The 14,665-nt window shown below is 43.2% G+C and overlaps 6 protein-coding genes across 6 annotated transcripts; 3 read left to right on the top strand and 3 right to left on the bottom strand.

Moving 5' to 3' along the window:
• Nucleotides 1-1,406, bottom strand: EAE98_004948 (uncharacterized protein; the record flags this gene model as incomplete). The annotated part of the gene is made up of 5 exons (XM_038952569.1): nucleotides 1-21; nucleotides 142-261; nucleotides 322-411; nucleotides 462-1,180; nucleotides 1,280-1,406. 5 exons carry the CDS (start codon nucleotides 1,404-1,406, stop codon nucleotides 1-3), a joined length of 1,077 nt encoding a protein of 358 aa, XP_038811219.1.
• Nucleotides 1,407-4,991: 3,585 nt separating this feature from the next.
• On the top strand, nucleotides 4,992-6,770 carry EAE98_004947 (uncharacterized protein; the record flags this gene model as incomplete). The annotated part of the gene is made up of 4 exons (XM_038952568.1): nucleotides 4,992-5,045; nucleotides 5,191-5,330; nucleotides 5,708-6,371; nucleotides 6,597-6,770. 4 exons carry the CDS (start codon nucleotides 4,992-4,994, stop codon nucleotides 6,768-6,770), a joined length of 1,032 nt encoding a protein of 343 aa, XP_038811218.1.
• Nucleotides 6,771-7,372: 602 nt separating this feature from the next.
• Nucleotides 7,373-8,879, bottom strand: EAE98_004946 (uncharacterized protein; the record flags this gene model as incomplete). The annotated part of the gene is made up of 2 exons (XM_038952567.1): nucleotides 7,373-8,309; nucleotides 8,689-8,879. 2 exons carry the CDS (start codon nucleotides 8,877-8,879, stop codon nucleotides 7,373-7,375), a joined length of 1,128 nt encoding a protein of 375 aa, XP_038811217.1.
• A 564-nt stretch (nucleotides 8,880-9,443) lies between these two features.
• On the top strand, nucleotides 9,444-10,581 carry EAE98_004945 (uncharacterized protein; the record flags this gene model as incomplete). The annotated part of the gene is made up of 2 exons (XM_038952566.1): nucleotides 9,444-9,494; nucleotides 9,589-10,581. The coding sequence occupies 2 exons, from the start codon at nucleotides 9,444-9,446 to the stop codon at nucleotides 10,579-10,581; spliced, it is 1,044 nt and encodes a 347-aa protein (XP_038811216.1).
• Nucleotides 10,582-11,525: 944 nt separating this feature from the next.
• Nucleotides 11,526-12,948, bottom strand: EAE98_004944 (uncharacterized protein; the record flags this gene model as incomplete). The annotated part of the gene is made up of 3 exons (XM_038952565.1): nucleotides 11,526-11,837; nucleotides 12,379-12,470; nucleotides 12,813-12,948. The coding sequence occupies 3 exons, from the start codon at nucleotides 12,946-12,948 to the stop codon at nucleotides 11,526-11,528; spliced, it is 540 nt and encodes a 179-aa protein (XP_038811215.1).
• A 637-nt stretch (nucleotides 12,949-13,585) lies between these two features.
• On the top strand, nucleotides 13,586-14,434 carry EAE98_004943 (uncharacterized protein; the record flags this gene model as incomplete). Its single annotated transcript, XM_038952564.1, has 1 exon — nucleotides 13,586-14,434. One exon carries the CDS (start codon nucleotides 13,586-13,588, stop codon nucleotides 14,432-14,434), a length of 849 nt encoding a protein of 282 aa, XP_038811214.1.
• Between the last annotated feature and the right edge of the window lie 231 nt (nucleotides 14,435-14,665).

Genomic DNA, 14,665 nt, shown 5'->3' with positions numbered 1-14,665 from the left:
CTACATGGCCCAAACCTTGAGCTGAAGTGGGAGTAAAATAGTGTAAGTTATGTGGACCAGAGTTTGAGCTGAAGGGAGAAATGGAAAAGTTAGTTTGAGATAATGGGAAGGGAAAAAGAACAGAAAGCTATCGCAACTTACCAATGAATCCCATGATCCAGTGCACAAACTCATCCCGTCATTACTAACACCCAGACAACTGACACGGTTGTCATGTCCAACCAATGATCCGACCTTCTCGGCGCGAGTGATATCCCATACCTAGGCAAGAGGTTAATATCAAACTTTTTTTTGACAATGGTTAGCTTGATAATAGCTTACCTTGCACTCAAAATCATCATAACCAGCGAATAAAAGCCTGCCAGACACAGAGCAGGCCACAGATGTGATACCACAGAGAATAGATTCATGCTAGATGTTGTTAGTGAGAAGTTCAGGAAATCTAGAAGGTGAAAACGTACTCCATATTGATTAAGCTCTCTATCAGCACGAATATCAAAAAGTCTGCAGGTAGCATCATCGGAGCCGGTGACGAAGGAATGTCCATCTGGGAAGAATTGAATGGCGTTGATATCTGATTCGTGTCCTGCGAAAGTTTGAACAGCCTTGCCTGCACGAACGTCCCAAAGTTTCGCAAAGGCATCACAAGCGCCTGAAACAAATGTATTTTGGTTAGTTGGATTAATACTGATGCTCATAACATCGCCCAAATGGTCTGCGAACTCGGTAACTTTTGATCCTGTTTCGACATCCCACTTCATACAAGTCATGTCTCCTGAAGACGTAAGGATACTTCGGTCATTGATGAATCGACAACACGAAAGGTAACCGGAATGTCCAGAAAGTTCCCGAGCAACTCTTGTAGGTCCGTCACGGTTTGAGTTTAGGTTGTAGATCGAACAAATGTTATCCAATCCACCACATGCGACGTAATTACCACTTGGTGCATAGGCACAGGTCATGACCCACGAAGATCGTAGAGGAATAGCATGGACCTTGTTGGTTGTGTATGCATCCCAAATAATTAATTTACCGTCTTGCGATGCTGATACCAAATGTCTCCTATCAGTTGACCAGTGCATTGCATAAATCTTTGCGAGATGTCCTTTTAATGTCTTTCGAGTCTTCATCATTTGATTCTTTGGTAAAGCTTCTTGTTGAGCCCTCGCAAGGTTCATCACTGTAACATTATTAATTAGTATGCAATCGCAGAGATCAACAACACCAAGGTGATGAAATTGGATATTGTTGTGAGAGCTGAAAGACAATTGTTACTTACGCGTTGCATCTGCCAAATCGTCCTTCTTGCGCTTTATCCTATCTTTTAATGACTCTGCTTCACGACGGGCTTGTTGAATACGCGACTGCATCGCCTCTGGCGATACATCGTTCGAGTTTGACGACATCTCGGTCGGATTGATGGATGGGTGAGTTATGAATTCAATTGAATCTCAGCTTGATAATTATCGTTATTGTTTCAATTGTTGATGAGGCTGTAGGGGGTTGCGACCAAGTGGATGACAGCTTCTTCCCGAATGTGTTGGTTGACGGAGATTTGGAATTGGCTGAATGTAAGCAATTCAGCTATCGGAGGTATTGAGGAATCTTTTCGCTGATTTGGATTGGATTGGATGGGTGGTGTCGTAGTATGGTATCGATCGAATGGTGCTGTTTTGAGAGTGATTGTTTATGGCAATTGCCGGGTATTAGTGCAAAGATCTTTCTCTTCTTTGTTGAAATGATTAAAATGAAGTATATCAAAGTACAATAAGACCAAGTCTGTCTTCTCCTTCTTCAACTGTGGAACGAGGCTTGTATGGAAGAGTTTCCTTTCGCTCAGATCTGATGAGTTGAAGAAAGTTGAGGCAGAGGCAATCTTGACGGAATGGAGAAGGATGATTGATTGATTTAGAAGGTACAGTAGTGCAGTGCAAGTAACACCCAGTTATTCTGCGTTGCTGCTTGCTTTTTCTCGGCTAATTGGCCGAGATGGGACTAGTTCTACTGGGCTGTAGCTCTCTTTTCGGTCTGGGCTAAAATCAGAGGGGAGAAGGAAGCCGGTGGGAAGTGGTAAGATTTGGGTTTAGTGGAAATCAAATTTAATAACGGGCGAGGAAGGGGGGAGAGGGAAGAGAGAGAGGCAGAGGCAGAGTCTGAGAGGAATTTGTTATTATTGGTGATAGTAGGGGAGAAAGAAGAACAGGAGAGGAGTAGTATGTACACAAGTCAGTAGATGGAAAATCGAGATACCTAGGTAAGTAGTAGGTAAGCACCTAGACAGGTATGAGGATGAATGTGAGGCGCTCAAGTGATTATCAGTGATTCCATGGATTGCCAGAGATTGTCAGGTCAGTGAATATAGAAAATTAGCCCCCCTCCCCTCCCCCCGTTTAATGAATTAGGTATGTGAAGAAAAGTAAGATAAAAGCAAGCAGGTTCGCCAGGTCAAGCCTCAACTTTCACAAGATCAAAGCAAAGGCGATTAACTTCTTTCTCTCCTGAAGAATAAACCAATCAAGGCTGTAGATCGAATCCATCGCAAGCTACCTACCTACTAGGGATGTACTGTTTAAGGATATCAATTCAATTTACGGACTCTCAGATTCCTCTACGAGAATTTTTATATACATCGCGATTGGTATTCTGCATATCACGACTATCTATTGGGTAAGAGGAAAAAAGAAAAGGAGAATGGGGAAATTAAATAAAGTGACTACTAGGTAGCTAGTATACGAGTGTACCTACCCTACGAGCCTACTACCTAGGTATCTCTTTGCTTAATAATTATTCACTCTCTGTCAGTGTGTGTTGATACAAAGTGGATTGAGTGAATGAATGAAGGATGATATAATTTCCAAATAAGCTACAAGAACGCCGAGGTAGGCAATTAATAAGTAGGTTGGTAATAATTACTAGGTAGGTAGGTAATTATCCCTAGCAGAGCGCTTTCCCCCTTCTTTCAGCATCAAGGTGGAGGATGTGCAAGTATTATGGCCAAGACGATTGTTCCAATATGTACAGACTACGATACAGACTACGATACAGACTACAGAGTACCGACACTGTACACCACTCACACACCACTCACTAGATTGCTTGGACTGACTTGTATCTTGTACCTGCTTTCACTACCGTCCTATCTGCTTGCAGCGGCATTCCATAAAACAATAGTTGGAACTTGGAAGATCCACCACCTTACTTCTTATCATGATCGCGCTCGACCTATCTCATATTGATATCATTTATGAATATCACTCTCAACTCTCAACTCTCAAGCACAAGAAAGAGAAGTATATATCATTTCTCCTCTTGGTCTTGGATTATATCGTGTAGAATGTCCAATTCCACGCAAAGAGAAGTTGAAGAAGGGGCAGAAGAAAGAGGATCTTAACTTTCCCTTTACGGTACTATCTTGCTTGCATCCTGCACGTCGCAACATGGTTCTATCGGTGGGACTTTTTCTTTTCTATAAATTACAGATGCATATTGATCAGCAGGGCACCAAATGGTAAATTGCTTCTAGTCGTATGTAGTATGTACATATCATATCCAATTATCTATTCGGTCTCCAATTTGCTTAGCCTGCTGTCAATTAATACGAAAGGTTGGCCTATGAGATTGAGAGCGCACATGAAGATGCATCATTTGTCATATCTACTACCCCATCCCACATTATTGTTTCCTTCTTTTCTTCTTCTTTCAATTGCATCGATATATATCGATTTATCGATATATTGATATATTGATTTCAACGATGGGTAACGGGTCACTTGTTTTACCAATTAGTCCGCAAACTTGGCTCTCGATTGCGTACCGACTCCCAACTGCTCCGTACCAAGTACTACCTGGTACCTACCTACGCCGTGGGGAATCCCTTTGGTTCCCGTTTCTTTAAATTTCGACCAGGATAAATATCGGGGACTTGATTTCAAATTGGGTCAAGACTCAAGCATCAGAAGAATCAGGGTCGGGTATTTTACTATTGGGATCGACGGGGATTGGGATGGCAGGCTGAGGCAGGTTCTACTCCGTCTTTCATAATATATCCCTACTTCTCTTCAAATGATTATCGATAGGTAATCAAATCATCTTCTCTTTTGGTCGTTTGGGAACTCTTAAGCGTTCCTGGGAATCCCACAGATCCCGTCGAAACATATAAGGAGTCCCTTTTTGTTTGGCGCAAGAACAGGAAAGACTTTCCGGTAATCTGATCCATTCTATTTCTCTTTATCATCGTATCCATCTATCCATTTTTCCCATCTGGACATCAAATTTAATGGTACGATATCGCGCAATTAAGTCTGTTACCCCTTCATCTGCCGCGACACTGCACGGGGACCACGACGACCTCAAGGCTCAAGATCATTTCGAGACCCGGTTATTGAAGATTAATCAAGCTCTATGCAGCAGGCAAGTGGTCATCGCCGCTCTTGGTTTCTACAATGTACGGACTACCCAGCACTGGGCCAGCAGGTATAGGTAGGTATCTTTAATTGCATCTTTGCTTGAGCTTCTACAAGGAATTATTCATAAAAGAACGGATGAAACATTTCTATCATTCCTATTGGGCGAATAGCCAGTCCACAATTCTTTCACGATATCCATTTGGAATTTTGGAGTACTTTCCCATTATGCAAAGTGGAGTGGGGAGTTTATACGCACAAATTCAGTATCTACCGATTCTCAGATTGGAAGATCTCCCGAAGTTAAGTTTGACAGTCATTGATGGAATTTGATTCGTCAGAAATAAAATTGGTCATCAAGGAATCCTACCGCTTTCAAGGTTAGCACCATTAAATTATTGCTGCATGAGAAAAGTGCATGCAGCAATCAACTCTTCCAGATTCAGGGAAACAAACATCCGTAGGACCAGGACAACACAAACACTATATCGACAAAAGTCAAAACTAGATTGCAACTCTACGCAGTACGCAGCAGTTTCATCTTCTTCATCCATTCGAGACAGATTATCAAGGAGCCACTCTCGCGCAATGGATTCATCAAGCTCGGAAGTTATTGATTTCACATCCTTGCCAAAAATTGAAGTAAGTCTTAAAGGTTACATGCATATTCATACTGTACATACTTCGTACATATGATTTAATGTCCGTCAAATCCCCACCGGATTTTGGTACCCTAACGGCTGCATGAATCAGATTGACATAAGGCTGAAAGATACTTCTTACATAGTTACATGCTCATCTAAGTGGAAGTATCAGTCGACAATGTCTTCATGAAGTATGGCTTCAGAAATGGGAAAAGGGTGAGACTACAATGCAAGATCCATTGGTTGAGATGCCAGTTGATAAATTTGATTATGATCTTGAGACGTGAGTTGTTTTCTATTATATTCACTACTTTCCGCCTCGAGCATACTGGGACAAACAAACCATTGCGTTTAGGAGCATTCAAGAATTCGTGGACACCGTAAATGCAGGCCATAGTAGCCTTACAGGTTGACGATATTCCGGATTGCTATCTAGCCGTGATTCTTTTCAATTGTTCTGCATTTGACTCAAGGTTCAAATTCTCCGAGGTGTTGAATCCACTTGCCTCATCAAAACCGTTCTTGAGAATTTCTGGCTTTTCAAGCACTACAAGCTATTCAAGCACCAGAAGATTGGATTCAATTTATTGATTCGAACGATGGATACTTCACTTTTTAACCTCGTGCAACCCTTCCATATCTCATTTCATGTCTTTCTAGATTCTTTCCATTATTCTCCAAATATATTTACGCTCTCGTCAACGACCTTGCCTCCTTGATCTATACCACGAACTCCGTTCTTTCAGATTTTCAAGCAGATGGCGTCATCTATCTTGAACTCCGTACCACACCTCGAGCCATCCCTTCCGCAGGTATCACCAAAGAAATCTACGTCCAAACAATCCTCGACTGCATCGCCCAACACAACAACTCCAACGGTTCCATGAAAACAAACCTGATCCTCTCTATCGACCGCCGAAATGATGCTCAAACAGCTATGGATGTCGTGGAACTAGCATACAAATACCACGGCAAAGGAGTCGTAGGAATCGATCTCTGTGGCGACCCATCTGTAGGCGATGTATCTATCTTCGAACCCGCTTTCCTCCAAGCTCAAAAATACAGCCTCAAAATCACAATCCATTTTGCAGAAGTGGCACAAGCACCTACTAGCATGGAACTCAAAACACTTCTATCGTATCAACCGCATAGAATAGGACATGTAATCCACGTACCCGAAAATCTCAAACCGGAAATCGAGAAGATGGGAGTAGGATTGGAACTCTGCTTGAGTTGTAATGTTCATGCGAAAATGATCGTAGGCACGTATGAAGATCATCATTTTGGGGAGTGGTGGGCGAGAGGCGCGAAAGTGATTTTGTGTGTATGTGTTTAGTTTTCCTTTACTTTCTTCTTCAATTTTCTCTTTTGATTATTTCATTTCATTTTACTTCATCCGACGATTTCTAGGACAAAGGAGGCGTAGAGAGCTGGACTAAGTAGTATGGAATAGGATGGGATGGGGTGGGAAATATCGTATTAGAAACCTCGAAGAAAAGTTTCTATTTTCTATGGAAAACTACCTACTAACGAAAACCCAATCTCGCAGACCGACGACGTGGGAGTCTTTGGAAGTAAACTTTCAGAGGAATATGCACTTGTAGCGAAACATTTCCATCTTGACAGGAATGCGATTTGTGAGCTGGCGAGAAGTGGGATTGAGACGATTTTTGGGGGGGAGGAGGATAGAGAGAGGTTGAGGAGGATTATGTGGAGGGGGTAGGGGTGGTGATTGGGGTTGTGGTTGTGGTTGTGGTTGTGAGGATGAGGATGGGGATGGGGATGAGGATAGAGATGGGGATGAGGATAGGGATAAGAATGAGAATAAGAATGGAAATGGGAATAAGAATAAAGATAGAAATAAAAATAAAAATGGGGATGGAGATGGGAATAGAAATAGAGATGAAAATGAAGATAAAGATGGGGATAGGGATAAGAATAGAGATGGGAATAGGGATGGAGATGGAGATGAAGATAGAGGCTAGGTGGGATGAGGTGGATTGAGAAGAAGGTGAGGGAGATGATGTGGATATTGGTGTGTGGTGAGATTGGGATAGAAATATAGAATCTGGAATATCTCTTCATCTATTGAATTGTCTCACTTTGTTTTCTTTTGAGCAGTTGACCTTGACTACCTCGATATTATGTAGAAGTATATGGAATGTATAGTAAAATGTGTTCTGTGACATAATTCTACTTTTTGTAAACTTCAAATTGTACTTTTATTTCTGTATGCTATGCTATGCTCTTCTAAACTATGCTATGAGCTTTTAATATATGATATATTAATGTACGATATGCGATGCCAATCCATACCGAGCTAATCTACCCAGAAGCATCCAAATCCAACCCAAAAAGTCGAATCGCATTACCTCCCAGAATAGCTTTTTCCTCCTCACTTCCCGCGCCGCACGCGCTACTTATAGCATCTTTATTCATGGAAACACTTAGCCACTGCTTAGGCTCTTCTCCTTTCCCTTCCTCCTCCTCATCCAAGGGTGGGAAAAACGGCGCGTCGGTTCCAAACATTACTCTATCCGCACCACTCACCCCAACTGCTCCTCGCACCCCCACATCTCCATAAACTACCGCGTCTAACCAGATATTCTTCTTCAAGATTTCCCAGATGGTTTGCCTGCCCTCGGCTAATTTTCCTTCCGCCTTTAGATGCGCATCATGCAGCACGCAACTTTCTATTCTCCCTGCTAGAAATGGAAGGGTGCCACCGCTATGCGCTAGAATGACTTGTAAATCCGGTACGGAAGTAAACACTGAGGAGAGAATCATGCGGGTAACGGCGATGGTGGTTTCCATTGGGAAACCAAGAGCGAGAGGAAGAACGTGACCGTAATCATTTCCTCTGGGGCCGAAAACCGAGGTTGGGAGTCCGTAGTGCGGATGCAGAAAGATGGGGAAGTTGTTGGCGGCCAATTCTTTGAAGATGGGGAGGAGAGCGGGATCGTCGAGTCCGGAGCCGAGTCCGCTGGTGCCGAGGATGATGCCGCGGCAGTAGGGGAGGGTTTTGAGGTGGGCGATGCTTTCGAGGATGGAGGATGGAGGGGCGGATAGGGGGAGCGTGCCGAAGAAATAGAGACGCGTGGGGTGGAGGGCGCAGAGGGAGTTGATTTCGGAGTTGATTGATAAAGCGGTCTGGAGGGCGGTGGTGGAGGGAAGCCAGTCGAGCCAGGGGTTTGCGAGGGAGATTATCGAGGTGCGGATAGAGTGGGTGTTCATGAAGTCAATTCTTTCGGAGATGTCATAGCTAGAGGTTTAGAGGATTAGTTCGGAAAATTGGAAAATTGAGAGTTTCATTGCGGATAATGCTGAGAGGTAGGAAGAACAGGAGGCAGTGAGGTTTCTTGAAGAGCTTTTGTCTTATGTAGACTACCGAGAAATAAATCTCGAATCGATTGTCTGTCCAACATGAAGTTCAATACTTTGAAATTGTATAGCTGGATATGACATTTGGGAGGCTGGTCACTTGACCTCGACATCTCGCCAGTCTTCTCCTCCACCACAAACACAACAAATACATTCTTCATCTCATTGACCCCGTCAATTTGCCTCTCCCCGTCTCTCTGACTTTACTATTAAGATCTCTCAAAATAGCAAGATATATAAAATGAAACACTCTAACTTACTATTCAGACCCAATCGGTCGTCCCCTACTTGTACTTGGTGTATCCTCTGCTGGTAAGATAACCAATCGATGTTCTTTCGCCGGAGGAAATTGTCTTATATAAGGGATTTCATCGCGCGATTTGAGAAGCTCAATATAAGACGGCGGATAGATGTGAGTGTGAATATCCACTATCGGGACCGAGGAGGACATTTTGATGGATATTTTTGAGCAATCTTCGGCGTAGAGGAAACAGTGGAATAAGGTTAGAAGAAAGGACGAGGAATAGAATATGAGACAAATCCACGAAAAGATCTTGTAGAAGATTTTAAACATAAAGAAGCGAAGTTCACTCTTCGTGAGAACACATATTTCGAAATCACTTGATCAGTCATACAATGGTAATTCAATCTAGTATGTAATAAAATGCATGACAATATCAAGATAGCTGGAGATCAACCTACCCCGCAACAGTACTCCCCTGTCCAGCAACCCCACCTCCTATTTAAATCCCGATCACAACCCTATCTTATCATTGAATCATAAATGCTCATCAGAACTCTTCCCTTTTGAATCAATTACCTGCCCTTTTTGGAGAGTAGATACATACTATCTGGCATTGGACCGAATGCGGAGAACGGCTTTGGCCGCGTGCGGCGTTTTTAAGTGAGGGGTTTGGGTGATATAAACTTTCTTAGTAGAAACGTAATTTTGTCTGGTTATTAGTTTTGGCACCGACGACGATATTGTGAATATTGAAGAACAGCATTAGACAAGATGTCGATAGAAGTAAAAAAGGCTGTGGATGTCGATAATCTCGTCATACCTGTAAATCTCCCGTCATTTCGATCCGCGTTCCACTCTTCTCCTCCTCTCGACACACATCCACACTTACCCTGATGCTAACAATATTCCTTCACAGATAATAAACTTCTCCCACTTCCTCACTGGCACTCCCTCGCAACGTCTCCAAACTGCTCAATCCATTCTCCACGGTTTCCGCACCGCAGGATTTATCTACCTTTCCCACCACCCTATTCCCCCACCCATCCTATCCCACACCTTTTCCACATCCGCCAAATTCTTCGCTCGTCCCTCTTCTGAAAAAGATCCATTAGCCTGGACCACACCCCTCGCAAACCGCGGATATGTAGCTCATGGTCGCGAGAAAACCACCACACTCACAGATAAAGAAGAGGTTGAGAAATTGAAAGCCCAAGCCCCAGATTTGAAAGAGAGTTTTGAGATTGGACGAGAAGGTCAAGAACAACTACCTAATAACTGGCCTGCTGTTACTCCCTCAGACCCCGATGCCAAAGAGTTCAAAGAGACGATGTTGAAGTTCCATGATTTGTGCAAGGAGCTTCATATAAATGTCATGCGGGCCATTGCTCTTGGAATGTCGCTTCCCGAATCCTATTTCGATGGTTTCACAAGTGCGGGTGATAATACACTTCGTTTACTACACTATCCACCTGCGAAAGCAAGTGTATTTAAGGAAAATAAATTGCAAGTTAGAGCTGGGGAGCATACAGATTATGGGAGTATCACACTTCTTTTCCAAGATGATAGAGGAGGACTCCAAGTAAAGAGTCCCAAAGGAACATTTGTTGATGCGACGCCAGTGCCGGGAACTGTGGTAGTTAATGCAGGAGATTTGTTGGCGAGGTGGAGTAATGACTTCATTAGGAGTACATTGCATAGGGTTGTGGAACCGCCTCCTAAGGAGGGGCAAGAGGTTCCGGAAGAGGGTATCTATCCGGCGAGATATAGTATTGCGTACTTTTGTAATCCAAACTTCGATCGAATGATTGAGGCAATTGAGGGGACGTATGGAGGGGAGCTCGGGGAGAGAAAGTATGAGGGGATTAATTCGGGAGAGTATTTGGTACAGAGATTGGCTGCTACTTATTAAGTTCTAGTTGGATCTATGTGGTTGTATATACGTTTTGAATTGAATAGTTGAGATCCCGTGTATTGGTTCTCTGTTTTTGGTAACTGAGTGGTAAATCTAAGATCCAGAGAGCACATTCTTCAAAGTAGGCTCAGTGTCCATGTATATAAGTCTATCTTAGCGGGAAACTAAAAATCGTGAACAAAGAAACTCGTTAGGGGTTAAAACTCGCTAATCATCAGAAGTCTTGGATGTCAGGAGTAATTTATGTGTTGCTTACTGCTGCAAGGCAAGTACACTCTGCAAGCCTTGTACATATTGGCATGATGATAATTGACAGCAATAAGAATCAATGCATCATCACACGTAGAGGACAACGACGATTCCGTATTTTTGATAGCAGCAGCCATATTCCGACTTTGTCTATCTATCCAAATGATCATCCATCACCAGTGATGACCAGTATGCTGCTTCTAAGAACAACAAAGCTGTGTTCCGATTCCAAGGAGACATATTAATTGTCTACATCTCCCGTAGCTGTTTCTGGAATATCGCAGTCAAATTTTGGGAAGGACTATTTGCAGAACAGAAGGGAGGTTGCTGCGTTGTAGAGCAATCGTTTAACTTTGTTTTCGAATCAAGAAGACTTGAGAGCCACTTCCTCACTGTATGGAATCAACGGACTCGGGAGATTTGGATCGGGGTGAAGAGGGTGGCACTCATTCTGATCATCACTGAATTTGTATGTCATATGAATATATTGAATAGGCTAAAGTTGATCTCCATCTTGATATCCAGTTCTCTAAATATCGACTATGTTATTGCATGTCGGGTATGTACAGGTCCACAGCATGCGTTAATGTACGGAGGGCGACCCGTCGATCGACTGACCTAATTCCACCCATGTTTATGTCCATGCACTGCAATTGATAATCTGGACGACATCCCCCATTGTAAGCAGGTGGCTATGGTGGCGTGAATGCTGGCTTTGAAAAGTTAGGCGTTGAGGTACTGGCTGCCGAGGCACTAGTCTTGGAAAGCTTGGGAAAATCGGTAAGAAAGGCGGTACTTGTACTGGTGGTCGAACAGGCAGTAAAACCGATGATGTTACCGTTGCGCTTTTGTATTTGTTCTATTGGATCGCCGGAGAGATCCAACGGAGCGTTTATGTCAAGCTGGTCGAAGCCTACAGGGGACGCTCCAGCCAAAGCGTCGAACGCCTCTACGTATTTATTCTTGACCTGCTCGCCTGGCTCTAATGGAGTACTGGGAGTAGCCTGAATGGCGATAGTAATGGAGGCGACATATTTATGGTTTCATCTTGTCTTTTACTAAGGTAATTCGCTATCCAATTTCGATAGGCGGGTCCTCATGTCTGTGAAAATTCGCCATTGTTGACTCCCTTGAGGTTATCAGGCTCGGAGGACTGTATTTTGCCTACAGCAAAGCTACGCCATGGTTCTTTTCAGTCTGGTTAAAGTAGAAAGAGGGGACATATAGGGTATTCAGTGCAGCAGAGAAAGTGCAGGGTTTCGATGTCTAAAAGCATTCCCATGTCGGAATACATCTCAGTGTCGAGAAATACGTCAAAATTGAAGGGGACTCGATGTTTGCAACACTCTTGATGTCCCAGATAGATTCTGGAATCGAAAGCTTCTCACATACAACTGCAACCTGGACTATCGTAGGCTTGAAGGAATAAACTCACAAGCCTCAATATGCGTCACTATTGACTTACTTGAATTTAACTTGAGCTATTGGGATTTTGACACCAAAAATGCTGCGGCTCTATAGCATATGTGAGTATTTTTGATTCACCGAGTTGAGTTTCAATGGACTCAAGTGTCGTTCCACAAGCTCAAGGTTCTTATCCGTTGCATAAGCATTATCTATTTCAACGGTCTGTATACCTTGAAGACATGGGTTCAGGAGATTGCCCTTGAAAGCGTTTGACTTCTTGTCCAGGCTCTATTTTCTTCGTTTGGTGTATGGAAAAATGGCGTTTGAAGGCTCGTTTGCTGTTTGTTGCCGAGATGCAGAAGAACAGTATATTTGATTTGCTGAAAAATCTTTCCGAGAAAAGGCTGGCTGCGTGGGTTGTCTTGGCTCATAAGCACGGAGCCGAAAAAGTCTTTAATGAAAGACTGTTTCATCTGCATAAAGCACGACTCGATGTCAGCTATAGAACTCACCATATAGGAATGAGTTTTCTTATGAAGATTCGGGTGGAAATTCAAGGCAGGTTCCCTTACCTATATGGTCAATACCAATCGAGGAGCTGGAGCTAGAGGCCGGATCATGGCCGATTGGCAACTTGTTCTGAAGCTTATCCCCTTGAACCTTTTGCAAAGCATTAATAGCACAGAGGTTTGTATCATTAGTGCGCATCCTTTAATCGCACACCATCTCGCTTGCTCTTTCTACGCCATAACTTCACTGCCTAAAAATCCACTCTTCACATTTTCAACGCAATCAAAAATTCTTCAACCACTCACCATCAGAAAATTTCATGACTGGTATTACATTCTGAAGCCCTCATTACTGAATATTCAACATGGGGGGATTCGCAGCGTTGCCCGATGAGCTTCTTTCGATTATTGTTTCATTGGTTCCTAGCGGCACTCTCCTTTCTCTCTCTCTTGTGTCAAGGGCCTTTAATCGATGTTCAACTCCACAACTATATCGATATTTATATCTGTGGGAGTGTGGTGAAAGCACTTGTTACGCTCCCAGCTTTCTGCATTGGATAAGCAGTTATAAACTTCCCAGCTTTCCGGATTGGAGGAGCAGATATCAGCACTTAATATTATCACCTTATTATGACACGGATCAAATATATGGCACTGCATGTATTCTTGATCTGGACCTCTTCCTCCGTACCGTCACCGAATCCGAAGTGATACGTTCCTATGTTGTTGGTGTTTCTATCACTTTTAAATCAAATCAAGAAGAATCCGTATGTTCGGTAGTCCAACTTCTGCGACCCTCTCTTACATATCTTCATCTAAAGTGCGCATTGGACACAATGTTCCGAAACAGAGCATTCTTATCTCTTGCCAACCGTTTGGAAGTTGAAATATCAGAAAGAAAGGATATTGATAACCAAACAAGAGATCTTCAAAACGTTACGTACAAGGAATTAATCCTTTCATCTTTTGATTTCCCTGACATGAAATTACTCGCTCTATCTGGCGTTCGAGATTGGGATTTATTCATGCAGAATAGCCCCGATAGATCGAGTGCCTCAAACATTACATCCTTATCCCTCACCAACACGGTGCCAGCAGATCGAGGCTTGACGAAGCTTTTATCGTGGCCAAAGGCTCTAAAGTCTCTCCGTTACGAGCTCGCGCTTTCCGAGATCCGTGGTCGTAGACAGTTCGAAAGTTCTCCTTACCCAGATAGATTCGTTTTATCGGCGAGAGAATTCAGCGTCGCACTGCAACCGCATGAACATAGCCTCGAAGAACTCTTCATCGAAGGCTGCACCACGGGTAATGGACCTGACTTTGATCCAAGGCAACTTATCGATCTTCATTCATTCACCAATTTAAAATACGTTCGGCTTCCACTTAACTTTCTGTTCATATCTCAGTCAGACGCGAGCTATTATGGTATCTCCTATTCCGCCACGGCAATCTCGCAAATTCTTCCACCTGCTCTTGAGGAACTGCGCATTGGGATAGATTACGAATGGCATTGGCTGACCCTTTTCTCTCTCATTCCAATTAATGAGATGCTTTCTCCACCTTTCGATGAAGATACAAATTATGGACCAGGGGAGCTGAGCAGTTTCGTCTGTGAAATTGTGAAGAATAGGGATATGCGATACACGGGACTACGTTCAATTATATTTGAGGATGCTATGGCTTAGCGCAAGAATATCTATTTTTTCGAAGGCGAGGAAGGCTGTGCTGAGATATTTGAGGCTTGCAAAGCGGCCAATGTTCACATTTCTTGGAATGGCTATGACACGCCGCCATGATTACGTTCATATAAGCCACAGTTGTGACTGCTTAACTTGTGCAGCAACTGTTGGAAGGATAAGTTTGTCATGAACATGGTGGAGGTGATTGGTGAGAAGTTGGCGACGATAATGATAGTG

This window comes from Botrytis deweyae, assembly GCF_014898535.1.
Source record: "Botrytis deweyae strain B1 chromosome Unknown BDEW_009, whole genome shotgun sequence".
Lineage (NCBI taxonomy): Eukaryota > Fungi > Ascomycota > Leotiomycetes > Helotiales > Sclerotiniaceae > Botrytis > Botrytis deweyae.
Note: the sequence above shows the minus strand (reverse complement) of the source record. Positions and strands in the feature narration are given on the sequence as shown.